This window comes from Glycine soja, chromosome 1, assembly GCF_004193775.1.
Source record: "Glycine soja cultivar W05 chromosome 1, ASM419377v2, whole genome shotgun sequence".
Classification (NCBI taxonomy): Eukaryota; Viridiplantae; Streptophyta; class Magnoliopsida; order Fabales; family Fabaceae; genus Glycine; species Glycine soja.
The window spans coordinates 42738253-42752585 of NC_041002.1; the positions used below are offsets into that span (position 1 = coordinate 42738253).

At 29.8% G+C, this 14333-nt stretch overlaps 1 protein-coding gene across 2 annotated transcripts; it reads right to left on the reverse strand.

Annotated features, from left to right (window-relative positions):
* Positions 1–365: 365 nt before the first annotated feature.
* LOC114416293 (vacuolar cation/proton exchanger 3-like) lies at positions 366–4939 on the reverse strand. Of its 2 annotated transcripts, none has more exons than XM_028381165.1 (12): positions 4563–4939; positions 3465–3532; positions 3297–3325; positions 2794–2879; positions 2358–2570; positions 2130–2258; positions 1655–1771; positions 1462–1515; positions 1261–1377; positions 1046–1136; positions 868–932; positions 366–762 (listed from the first exon to the last, which is right to left on the reverse strand). In XM_028381165.1, exons 1-11 carry the CDS (start codon positions 4851–4853, stop codon positions 868–870), a joined length of 1260 nt encoding a protein of 419 aa, XP_028236966.1. In that variant the 5' UTR covers positions 4854–4939; the 3' UTR covers positions 366–762. The 2 variants fall into 2 exon arrangements, with proteins under 2 accessions (XP_028236966.1, XP_028236962.1); XM_028381161.1 differs by having other exon boundaries at positions 2683–2879.
* Between the last annotated feature and the right edge of the window lie 9394 nt (positions 4940–14333).

Genomic DNA, 14333 nt, shown 5'->3' on the forward strand with positions numbered 1-14333 from the left:
TTTAATTGATGATTAAGCTAAAAATTTCATCATCTTTTCCTGTTGTTTTCTACTATATATAATTATGTAATGCCTCGTCATTTAGAGTTATGTGTATATGATAAATTTCGTATTGTATAGCATTCCTCCTTGCAGAATATGTTTAGAATTGTCTCATCATTTAATTTTAATTCTGTCTAATATTCTCCATATTATGTTGTCAAATCGGGCAGCATTCACCTAATAATTGGATTCTTAGCATTTACCGATATAAATCCCTTCACGAGTCAACTAAGAATACGCAAACACATGGAAGAATAAGAAGTTGGATTCTTTGCATTCACATAATCAGGCAGTCATGGATTTGAACTTTTAGACTATTGATATTTTAAATCTATTTTTCAAGTTGAATTTATTGATATGATATTTGAACCGTCTGATGTGAGCTTTTTCCGACTGCATGGAACCCGGATCCAAATTTTCTCCTTTTACTTGGAAAAAAAAGGCTAGCACAAGGAAGAATTCTTGCTCATGTGACACCAATAATCATGCCACAACTCTCATCTAAATTACATTATGTGATGAAAATCTTGACACAAAATCCTTTGAAGAGAACTATATACAAAGACAACCAAATAGATTGCAAGCTACTGCATGCAAACTTCTTCAGCTTTCTCGGGATGACAATGATTAAAATGAACAAATAAGAAATCCATTGAATCTTGTTCTAAGCTTGGATGCTGCACCCCTTTATCTCAGAGAGACCAAAATCAGCCAATATGCCTGCAATCAAGTGCCAGTATTTAATTCCATACAGTTCTTGAGTGCACACAAAAGATTGTGTCTGCATGTGTATAGCTAGAGAAGATGAACTACTGATGAACATACCTATTGAGCTCTAAAAACTGCTTCAGTTGTTGATTTATGCGTTATGTTAGGAACATTAGTTTGGTCTGGAAAAGGAGTGACCAAACTTTAGATATGAATTATACTTTCAGGATGCATAAGCATAAATATAGATTGTAAATATAATTGTAACACCAAGACTGTTGCATATTATGCTTACTGGAGGGTGTTCTTTGTACAAAAAAGCATGCCCCAATAATAATGTAGCAGAGTACGAGAACAAGGCCTTTCATGTAATGAGATGTTCCATCCTAAAACAGACACACAGAAGAAGAATTATACATCACTGAAAGATTGGATCAAGATATATACCAAATCATAACTGTGGTGTTAACTAAAACAAACTGAACTGAAAATTATGGTATATAAGTATACCTGTAATGTGAAGGCTGTGATTGTTATTGCCACAGCAAGAGAACCTGTCTCTAGGATGTTAAAGTTGAGGTCCATTTTGATTCCCAGAATCCAAGCAACAATCACACATAGGGGAACCTATATTGTTATCAAATTTGCTTGATGAACATTTATTAATCCAATAAAGCATGGAAGCTCCATTTTCTTAAGGTCAATGCTTACCACAAACATGCTAATTTGAGTTGCCGAACCCAAGGAAACACCCAATGAGATGTCCTGCAGTAAAAAACATAACACCTCAGAAAAAACACAAGAACGCATGCAAGTGATTTTAATCATAGTTTCAAGCAACTTATGATACATAAAAGAGAACTAGAAAAGTATCAGAATTTCATAAAACTGTTAAAGTTGGTACCAGTTTGTTCTTGAAAGCAAATATGATTGCTCCTGCATGTTCAGCTGCATTGCCAACTATTGGTAGTAAGATTATGCTTAGGAAGCTAACAGACAATCCCCATGAATCAGATGCATCCTGTTCAGATTCACGTTTTTCTCATCACTATCAGCATTATTATTATAATATAGTTTGAATCTAAATAAAATGCACTAACAGGGTAAATATATTTTATATTATTAGTTAATCTAAGATTATCATGTATAATAGATTTGTTGATTTTATAATAAGTACTTTTGAATGAACATACCTAAGATGATTTTTGATTAATTAACAGTATTAAAATATATACACTGACCATGTATAACTATTAAACTCAAACTTCATTATCAAAATAGAGCTTTACAGTTGTTTGTTTGACAAAAACATTGTTCCATAAGTTGCCCAATAGAGGGAAACAACAATTTCATTTCTCAATATAAAGAAAGTCCATTACCTCAATTGTGTGCACCACATATTCAGACAGCAGGGCAATGATCACTGTCATCCCAACCAGCCAAGCAAATGCACTCCAGAATCCTATCACTGCTTCTTCTGAATCATTGCCACCCTCTTCATCAGCTTCCTGCAAATTCCAAGACGGTAATTACTAATTACTAATCACATATGTACACAAATCAAAATCACAATAAGTTTCATCATCCCAAAATCAAAGAAAACATACATCTTGGGCTTCAAATAGCTGCCGGTGAGTCCACAATTGGAAGACAAGGTAAGCACAATAAGCAGTCACCATAACAATGCTAGCAACTCTTGACAACTGCAGAGAAGACTCTACAGTGTCAGCTGCTGAGGCACCAACGTAATGGAACAGCACTGGCAGCAAGTGGCTTAGCAATGCCACAAACAGCATAAGCAAGTTTATATCTGCCTGTCTCTGCAAGAAAATTGCAAAACATTCAACCCCTTAACACTAGTCATTATTTCACTAAAAAAGAACCAAAACTATGCAATTCATAGGTATAAGTTTTGAATGAATTGCAGCTTACTCTATCATATTTTTGCTCCTTTCTAATGTTTGCAATGCCACAACAGAATAGAGAGGTTCCAAGAACCAGAAGAAGGTTAGAAATTATGGAACCCAGCAAAGAATACTTTACCACTGCAATTTTGTTATTGCTAAGAGCAAAAATTGCTATGATGAGCTCTGTAGCATTCCCACATGTTGCATTCAAAAGTCCTCCCACTGTGTTTCAAAAAACATAATAAGGCTTTAGTAACATGACAATCAATTGTTTTCCTACAATTTATAAAAAGATTGTTTGACACTCAACCTCTTAATTTTAGAGAGAGATAAGAAAAGATGATAGACAAATAATTAATACGATTAGTGAAGTAATATGATAAGAAAAAAATAGATAAAGAAAAATGAGAAATATCATCTAAATATTTATACCATTTGGTTCATATCAATAAATAACCAACTTTTACACCATAGCAAGCATTTTGTGTGAAGACAAAAACCAGAGATTATGATGAATAGTTGATATTCTCTTTTTCAGTCCAAACTAAAGAAAACTGACTCGAGAGTGAAGTACACTGACACTATAAAGAACTTTCAAACAGATTTGCTTCAAAAGTACAGTTGTGGGTTCATACACACCTGTGGGACCAGTGTAATAAGCGAGCTGTCTGCCAAATTCGAAGTACCAAATACCAAGGGAACAAATGAAACAAGAATCAGCAAACCAACATTAAAGGGTCAAGAAAAAAAATTGTACAATGATTAATAATGACTAATGTACAATCTAGCATGTCATGTTTTCCTTACTCTGTCAAGAAACTGACTCGTTCAGCAAGTGGGGTAAGCCCAAGTAAGCTCAACGCAAAAATCCAAGGCTGTAAGCAATAATTAAGAGTGGCCATAATGTCATATCATCTCATAATATCACATTAGCAGCCTCAATGGACAAGACATAGAAAATTCCAGACTCTATATTTTACAGTTTTCTATAAAAAAAAAAAAAAAAAACATATATGCATTTTTCAATATTATCACGATATAGATACGGATACCTTAATTTTAATTATTTTTCTTCCTTTATCCAAAAAGTATCCCGGCCCATGGACACATTAACGATCTCACCATATATAATTGCAAGACTAATTATCAAAAGTGATTTGTATGAAATAATTTTTAATGAATAAACTAATATATATTAAGAGAGCCGTCATTTTCGATCCTTACGAGGTTCCCATGGACAAAAAAAATCATTGACCAAAAATATTATATACAAATTTTATTAAAAAAAGGGCATATAGCAAAGATAAAAACAAAATAAGAGAGAGAGAAAAGAAAGAGAAGAAAGAAATTGAAAAGAAAAAAAAAGAAGAAAAAAATGCAAATTTGGATGCACTTGAGTGGCAAAAGAAAAGTAAAAAAGAAGAGGCGACATTTGACTTTTACATACAAAAAAAAAAAAAAAAAACTTCAATTCCATATCTTATTCAAATTGTAAACTTTTCACTCTAGTACTTTTATTTCTTCTGTGCTAACTACAAGAAAGTACTGTTAGTGTGTTAGATACTCTCGAATCAATTTTGACCCAAAAATTGTGGTAGAAAATTAAAAAGTCAAAACAACTATTTATTGCTGTGCTTCAACTTGATTTTGGAATTCATTTGAGTAGAATTGTAAGTTAATCAAAACACACATGATAGGCTCTAGATATATGTGCTCAGGTCAATCTTTTGTACTCAAATTCTATTAACTATTTCAATTTACAAAAAAGAAAAAAAAAACAGTTAGTAAAACTCATGAAAATTGCTTTGATAATGGATATACAGTATTCCCAAACCACATAAATGTTTCTTCAAAAATCAAGGTAATAAAATAAGTATGAGCAGAGAATTAAGTGTTAGAACTCACTCTTCCAAAGCCATAGCTTTGAGCAACAATGGCAAGGGGAATGGCAGGGAAAATAATAGAGAGCTTGGTTCCCAGAATAACCTCTTGCAAATTCACCAACAAATTCTTGAGGGTGTCAGAATGAACCTTAGACAGAAGAGTTAGGTCAGATTTCTTGCGCAACGAAGAAGATGACATGTTATGTGCCGTTCTGCCATGTCTCATTTCCTTGCTCAGCAATCCCTTCACGTTGTTGTTCCCACCACCACCATTCTCCACCAACATTGATACCTCCTGGTTTCCAGAACCCATTTTTCAAAACTGACCAAAAATTTGTTCTAAGTGACAAAAGCTTAGGTAATAATAAAATATGACAATGTGGCACACAGAATTTGTATGAATCGGTGTATTATAAATAATATGATAAGCAAAAGGGGTGTCAGCGATACAGCACAGCCTGCAGTGCAACTTCCAGGAAAGTTCGTATTTTACTATAAAAATTTATGAATGGAAAGAAAGAAAATGTAATGGCTAAATTCCTAATTTTGTAGTATTAAATAAATACCTGGCATTATGCTTGTAACGGCTATTTTATGAATGGAGAGAAAGAAAATGTAATGGCTAAACAAAATATCCATTCATGCATGGGGTATTAATAGTTTTTTTTTTTAATAAATAGTGAAATTCGTTGATGCCATGATAAATTGGTTTTTAAAAAATAAAAAATATAAATTTAATTCTTAAATATGTAAAATATACAATAAATTAATTTTGTTATTAAATTTGTTAGACCATTTTTTAAATAAGCTATCATGTTTAAAGACTAATTTGATGATAAATTATATTTTTTAATGACTAATGAATTAAGTTACAAATTTTAGAAACTAATTTATCATTATCGGTAAAATTACTAAGGTATTGTGATTAATTTGATGTCATGATATATATTACTTCCTGGAAATCTTTTATACATTTAAGTCCTGTAATAATGAAATATTGGCATGATAGGCTACTGAAGCATTTGAATAAAATGTTTTATAAACTTCTGTCTTTCACTTCTTTTTTTTTTTCTTTTTTGCTTTATACTATTAGACTACTTTGTTTTAGATAAAAATAATAATATTTTTTATAAATAATATTTAGTGATTATTTTAGAGATTCAAACAAATAGAAGTTAGTTTATGCTTGCTTACGTTCATAAAAATAATTTTCTTAATAAAAACTCATTTTATGAAAAATAATTCAAATAAATCTTAATTTAACAATATTTTATAATTTTTTAACTTTTTGATTATTTTGAAAAATTGAAATAAACGCATAGAAGTTTATAAATGTGATTTTTTTATAAAAAGAAAAAATAATTCTTTAGGTGGGAAAATTTTAAGAAACATACAGATTATATAGATTATATAGTGTGGGGGAAAATATTGCTTTCCAAATGGTTCAAACCATGAATAATAAAAATAAGAAATGTTTCAAATTAAAATACTATTTTTTATGTAAAATAATTTAGTGATTATTTTTTAGAGATTTAAATAAATAAAAGTTAGTTAATGTTTTCTTAAGATCATAAAAACCATTTAAAAAAACATTTTATGAAAAACTGTTCAAAATAACTTTTAATTTAATAAGATTTTCTATTTTCTGACTTTTGATTATTTTAAAAAATTGGAATATTCGTGTAGAAGTTTTTCAAAAGTGATTTCTTTTATAAAAAAATATATATTCTTTGGAGGAAAACTTATAACAAACATACACATTATATAGTGATAGTGGGAAATAATTGTTTTCAAAACAGTCAAAGCATGAATAATAAAAATAAGAAATGTTTTAAATGATAAATTTGTATTTGGTTTATAGATTTACTCACTCAAGGTTAAGACGCAGAAAATTATTATAAGAGCCAAAACACAATTTTCTCTCTATTTTTTTATAAAAAAAATAAGGGCTGATTTTCTTAATTTTTTTCATCCTCTTCACTTACCAATATCATTTTCTTTTCTCTTAACTTTATTTTCATTCTTTCGAATACATATTCTGCGTATAAAATAACATTAATAATTTCAATAACTGTTGTATGAGAAAATGTTTTTGATAATCAATATTAATAAAAATATACTTTTAATTTTAAATTGTTTGTGATTTTATGCTAAATTTTGGTTTATTTAAAAATATTTATGACATTGGTAAAATTAAGAAAAATATTAATTACCTTTTATGGTATTTATGCATTAAATAATTAGGTTTGTGCTTTTAACTGGTATTTTTGAATTGATTAAAAAATTAATGTATCCATTTGCAAAGGGGTTTCAAAAGGGATTGTGTTTAATTTGATGTATAGGTTTACGTATATTTACTGGAAATATTTTATAATTTTTTTTCGGAGTTAATCTTATACAGTACTATTTTTTAGTACAATAAGAACTGAAATATAACCATTAAAGGTTAATTATTGAAGAGCATTTAAATTCTAATAAAATGTTCTCTAAAAGTGTTTCACTTTTTTAAGTGTGTGCCAGGGTGTTTGTGGAACAAATTGGTAAGATTTTACCTATTTTTAATCTGGCATGAAATTTTCAGTGTGTCTTTTACTTGTGTTTGTGGAACAGATTGATCCTCTAAATCACAACAAATTAACAACCGATACGCACGCGCATGCACGCACACACACAAACACAATGAGAACCAAAACTAGAAGTCCTCTAAATCACAAATAATTAACACACACACACACAAACATAAACATTACAATCACACAAAATATAAGATGAAATCACCTCCAATGTAGTGGCAAATACTCATTGACAAAAAAGAGACATAGTGAAATATGAGAAGGTAGAACAAAAGAAGGGAAGGATGACAAACCACTTACCAATGAGGTGGTAGTGGAATGACACTGGAGGTTCAACGGTAGTCACAGTGATATCGATTGTGGTTGTGTGGTTACAGTTGCAAGATCTAAGGTATTTAGACAGAGAGCGACAAAGCAGAGATCAAGGTGTAGTGGAGGCAAGATTGTGGTGGTTTGGGTTGGTGGTGCTGGCAATCAGGGGGTTGTGGTGATGGTTCAAGTTTATGGTGGCGACAGGGAAGAGAGAAACTTTAGGGTTTGTGTGAGAGAGAGGGTCGAGAGTTTAAATAAGTATCAGATAGGAAAACAATTCAACATCAAATTAATGTTAGATTACTAATTCAACACCATTTCAAACAAGAAATGGTTATGTTTCCTACATGGGTTTATAAACAATCAATGTTATGAAGTTGCATTTAATTGTAAAATGTCACCACCCCATTTACAACATCAATTTTCAAAAATCGATGTAGTAACAATGACGTAAAATGTATTTAATTAATGTAGTAGTGTATGACCAATGTGGAGAGTAAATTTCTATATTGATTCTAGAATACATTAAGAAAGTATTTACTTCTTACATCGGTTGATTTCGTATCCGTCTTGTATAGGTGAGTAACAACCCATGGATCTGAAACTACCCAACCTGAAATGATTTTAATGTATGCAAGTGGGTTTAATCAAATTGTGGGTAGGTCCAACTTAAAAAAATAGTTTTAAACAATTAAGGTTGGGTGGGTTTGGGTAGATCAAACTACATTAGTTAGAAATCAAACCCGCTCAAATATAAGATAAAAGACCGAGGCCCAAATTACTTTGGCTCAAATCACAACTTCACTTTCTTTTTGTGAGTGAAAACTGAAAACCCTACCTCTTTAGAAATTTTATTGTGACACTCTTTTCTCTTGGTTCATTTGGTATGAGAGCAAGACTCGGGATGGTTGTTGTGTTGCACCACTCTTCTTCCTTTAGTAAAATGTTTTGTTTTAGAATTTTCAAAGGAAAGCATATGTGCTAGATGCATATGTTAATTTTTTGTGAAAAAATTAATTCATATGAAGTGAAAATAATATAATTTTGAAACAAAGAAAATACTTTTAGGAGGAGAGATCAAATTACACCGGTATAACTTTGACAACTATTACAACATTCTAGAACTTTCAAGTGGATAATGTTTTTTAAAACTCACCATTGAATTGAAAATTATTTTTACATATATCACTATGCAAAATTTCATATTAATCCAAAAATTATTTGCTTTCTCATTCACATAAATTAAAATTGGCATAGTATAAACATTTCAAAATATACTAAAATATGAATCATTTGATTACCATCTTGTTGTTGTTGAAATTTGACAAAACTTAACACAAATGATTTTTATAATATGTAAATATAATTCAACGGTTAGATTAATAAAAATTACAATTTTATGTCGAGTAATAAAAATAATGATCCAGATACTAAAGTTATGTTGGTGTAATTTTCTCTCTCCTCCACTTTTAATTACATATTTGTAAAATAATTAACACACATGAAAGTTTTTTATTTGTGAAAATTATAAAATTCAATTGACTTAACTAAGACCTTTTCATCACATATAATTATTTATTTAATTTGGTAAACAAAAACTATTTCTATAATAGCCTAGTCAATGAATAATGCACATTGTATTTTATTTAACAAATTTTTTGGAGGAATTTTGTGTTTAGTCTACTCTCACCTTGGATTTTATGTAGATTCAATTTCAACAAGAAAATAAAAATCTTGGTTAAGAATTAAGAAGGGTAAATAGTCATTTTTATCTCTGAATATGTAGAGTGTTGACAAATTCGTTCCCAAAATATGAAAATTCAAATTGTAGTCTCCGAAAGTAAAAAAAAAAAGTGTGACAAATTCATTCATCCATTATCTTCCATCCAATATCATTAATGAAAGAATCTACGTAACATAGAGGGACGAAAATGTCACAAAAATGATTGCCAACATGACTGGTGAATAGATTGGACCAAAATATTGACACATTTCAATTGGATTAATTTGTTAGACCCTAAATTTTGTTTCATTTAAGGATAAAATATAGTTTAATCTTCATCTTTTTCCATTTTTTATCGTTACAAGCATAATATTATAATAAACATTTAAAAATTTAAGAAAGCAAGCATAAGTTAAAACAAACATAATAATAAATATAATATTGATTAATAAGCATAATCTTTTTATTGCTCTGAAATTGCTATTGTAACAACATTAGATAGTGACAAAATCAAGTTGGGTCCTATTTTTTTTGTAGGAATTAACTTAATGGTTGTACATTTTTGTTTGAGTCTCATATTTTAGATAAGGTACTCACACATTAGAAATTTCAAAATAGTAGACATATTATGTTTATTAATCAATATTATACTTATTATTATGTTTATTCTTATTTATGCTTGTTTTCGGATTTTTTAGATACTTATTGTAATGTTATGCTTGTAACAATAAAAAAAGAGAAAAAAAAATAATATTATATTATATTTTACTCTTAAATGAAACAAATTTGAAGTCTGATAAATTAGTTTAATGAAAATTTACTAACATTTTAGTTCAATGAAAACTTATTGAGATTTTGGTCCAATCTATTTGTAGTCATGTTGACAATTATTTTTGTGACATTTTCGTCTCTCAGTGTCATGTAGGTTCTTTCATTAACGGTAACGGACGAAAGTTAACGAATGAATAAATTTGTCACACTTTTATTTGGGACTGAAATTTAAATTTTCATTTCGGAGACAAATCTAAGAGTATTATATACATTCAGAGACAAAAATAATTATTTACCCAATTAAGAAATTAAAATATCTATGTGTTTCTCTTCTTCTAGAGACTAAATAATGCATGTACTCTGTACAAAAAATAACAATAATGCATTGTACTATTCACCTTGTGACTTTCTTTTTCTTATAATTTGTTGTATGTGCTACTAAATGATTCTAGACACAAAGAATTGGTAGAGATATTCTCGTTAAAATTAGGTAGTTCCAGGCAATTAAGATAAGTAAACAGAGAGGATCAAATAAAAAAAATGTCACACTTAATCATTGGTCCGAATTTGCGGCTAATCTAAAGGAGATTTAATCATTCTTAGTCACACAGCAGTCACAACAGTTTGTATTTTATGTTAGTATTGCGCACGATTGGTCCTCAATTAAGTGTGTCACTCAAATTCAAACTAAATGAAAGGGTAATTTGCTAGTGTTTTCTTACTCCAATATAGGTGCACTTTTACTTCTTTTCCGTTCGGTGCGCTTTTGTATCCTTGTGCAAAGTGTTCGTTGGCATAAAAATCTTCTTTGCAAAATAACGCTAAATGCCATACCAAAATACAATGGCTTGGAAAGTAGCAAGAAATTTCCCAAGTGGGGACAAAAGAAAAACGCTCTTTATCTACCCTATATATATTACATATCCCAGTTGCACAAGAATTGGTGGATGAGTTTTGGCAAATTAAAAGAAACCAAGATGAGAAGTAGTTTAATTTGATTCACTTCTCTTTACTTAAGAAGGTAATGGCTTGTATTTCCTTAATTTGTGTTCTAGTTAAACTCGTTAGGTTTGACAATTGACATATATATAGTATAAGAACCACTGTATTTTTAAACTTTTTTTTTAGTTAGTGTTGAGTTAGGTCTTAGATTATTTCTGTGGAATTGCGTTATTTTGAGGTTGTTAGTTAATCCTAAAAGATCGGTTGAAATAGATTTTAATCGTGAGAGTTCCAAATGCAGTAAAAAAAATTGAGTTCCAAATTCCTATCTCTATTGCCAGATTTTTTTTTTAATAGTACTATTGCCCGTTGCAACTGTAGGTTTTGAGAGTTATGGTATTTTTTTCATAGGAATTGTTTTCTTAGAGATAATTGATATACGTACAGTTGGATACTAAACATAAATATGTTTCTTAATGATAATTCAAACTTTGATTAGCTATATTTTGAGAGATTATCTCTTCAACTAAACCTAACCCCATTAGTTAGCTATTTGATTTGTGTTGTGTATGACTCATATTATGCGCGGAAATATTTGTCCCTTGGGCTTGGCCCATTTGTTGTTGGGGTCATGACGACTTGAGTTGGGGCGTGGGAGTGAAGTCTCCATGGTAGTGTACATGAGTGATTTGGTACTAAATATTGTAAGATTGGTTTATAGTGTGTTTGTATGGAATAATTTAGCAGGAAAAATTATTTTTTTAAGGAATTTAAAATGATTCATTATAAAATAGCTTGTTTAGATAGAATATTTGAAAGGAAATTTAATTTTTGATATTTTTTTGAATTATTTTGATGGACTAAAACAGTGGGATTTCAAATTCTCTAAAAAAATATAGAATTTGAAATTCTTTTTTCGGAGATGTTCACTCTAACTCACGTTCTTAGTCACAATTCTTTCTCACTCAACACTCACAACTACGAGTGACCAAAGTTTTTACGGCCGATATCGACATAAGTTATTTTTCACTAATATTGGCCGATATTTTTTCGGTCATAATTTTTTTGTATGATGTCAACCAAAGTTATTTTTTGCCGATATAAGCTAAGATTTTTTTTAGATGATGTTGGTTAGAGTTATTTTCTCACTGACGTCAGTCATGAGAAATTTTTGCTAACGTTGGCCAAGGATTTTTTTGGCCGTTATCATCCCGGTTTTTTTAGTTGATGTTGATCAATGATTTTTTTCGCCAACGTTAGCTAGATTTTTTCTACTGACATCAGTCATGACTAATTTTTGAGTAAACACATGTTAGGATTTTTCAGCCGACGTCAGCTAGGTTTTTCCAGCCAACATCAGTCAAAGCTATTTTTTAGCCAATATCGACTAAGGTTATTTTTAGCCAATGTTAGCTAGGGTGTTTTGGCTGATGTCAACTAGATTTTCTTAGCTGACACCGGTTAGGATTTTTTTGCTGACATCGACTAGGATTTTCTGGCTGACATCAGCCAAAATTATTTCTTAACCACATTAGCTAGGTTTTTTGATTGATGTTGGCTAGGGTTTTTTTTTCTAACACTAGTTAGACATTTTTGACCGACATCGGGCATGACCATTTTTAGTCGACATCAACTAGGTTTTTACAGTCGACATCCACTAGAGTTTTTTCCGTCAACATCGGTCAAAACTATTTTTTAGCCAACATTAGCTAAGGCTATTTTATAGCCAATACAAAAAAAAAACCTATTTGATGTCGATCAAAAAATAACCTTGGTTGATGTCGGTTTAAAAACATCATTGGTTGTGGTCAGGCAAAATAACCTAGGTTAAAATTATCAATATTTTATATTTATAAATTATTAAAAATTGAAAATATTTTTTAATTAATATTTCAAAATTAGATTGTGTTTATTTTCTATAAAGTTTAATATTAAAATTTCATCTATTTAAAGTATAAAATTGAAATTTTGCATATGGAGAAAATTGAATTGTCCTATCCAAACAAAAAATTTAAAATGAAAAAAATTTGAATTGATTTATCCAAACAAAGCATTTGAAAAATAAAAGAAATTAAAATCAAAGTAATTTAAATTCTAGGTATTTTAAATTCCTTGAAATTTTGAAATTCCTAATCCAAACACAATGTTAAGGTCGTTGGAAAATAAATCAAATTTTTTAATTTCAAATGTCTAAGAAATTGTTTAGAAAAGATATTATCTTATTTTTAAGATTTGTTTAAATTTTAAAGATATTATCTTATTTTTAAGATTTGTTTAAATTTTAAAGATATTATTTATAAATTATTGACTTGTTTCCTCATTTAATTGGATTAGAATGTGATGTCTATAAATATGGAGTTTTATACCAGAAGAAGTATAAAACCTGAGTCACCAATCTAAGTGAGAAGGGTAATTTGGAGGGGGTTTGAAAGTTTATCCCACTTGGTCTTGCTTATCCAAAAAAATTGTTAAAATATTATGAATGTAGAAATGAGAGTTCGAAACATATTAAACAAGTTTAAAATCGTGGATGTAAACATCATGCTTTAAATCACCTTAAATAAATAAATTATGTGGATGAGAGTTCAAATCACATTGAACAAAAAGATAATGATCTTAAACCATCTTAAACAAACAAATTATTCGGATAAAAGTCTAAATCATGTTGAACAAAAAGATGATGATCTGAATCACCTTAAACAAATATGATGATAATTTTTTTATGGTGTTTCCTTTTGTTTTATGATGTATTTTTTATCATATGAATAAAAAGATGTGCCTAATTTTTCCAACAAGAACTTATTATTATTATACCCTATTATTCATTAATCAAACAAGAAACTGCCGCTCTTTCCCGATGATGCACATTTGCGGAAATCTCGTATTCGTGTGTGTGCTTACTGGGTTCTAGAATTTTGATCGCAGTCAGTAACAATTTGTTATAATATTCGTCCATGAAATATCAAGAAAATATCTCACAAGAAATAAATTAATTTCCCCCATGAAATGAAGCTCATGCATGCACATTGCCTGGTGAGAACACAAAAATGTCCTACTATAACTTTTGGGCATAATCATTATTCTATTCTGGTCATATCTTCATAAACATTGTATGTCGTTTGCACATAACTTTAATTATATCGTTTGCACATAACTTTAATTATGTCGTTTGCACATACCTCCCTTTTATGAATGCAAAGCCGTAAGAGGCTCACATGCCAAGTATTGCCAATCACAGAGACAAATAATATCAGTGTCTTATTGTTGCTGTGTCCTTGTGACCTTAATTATCAACGTAAGCTAACGTTTCAGAATTCCCCATCAACTCAATCTTCTTATTTCAGCTTAACACTTATCAAATTCTCACTCCCCTCCAAAATCACATCACCTGGAAATGTATTGTTGCACAGTCCTATTCCTATCCAAAACTGCTACATATAACACTCACCCTTCAACGTATCCAACAGCTAGA

Bases quoted from the DNA above. Each gene is read 5' to 3' on its own strand.
- LOC114416293 (XM_028381161.1), bottom strand. From the start codon at position 4,853: ATGGGTTCTGGAAACCAGGAGGTATCAATGTTGGTGGAGAATGGTGGT. The intron at 1,516-1,654 runs GTACCAACTTTA...TTTTTACTGCAG, and splicing joins TTGCTTTCAAGAACAAACTG to GACATCTCATTGGGTGTTTC. The intron at 1,378-1,461 runs GTAAGCATTGAC...ATAACAATATAG, and splicing joins CTCAAATTAGCATGTTTGTG to GTTCCCCTATGTGTGATTGT.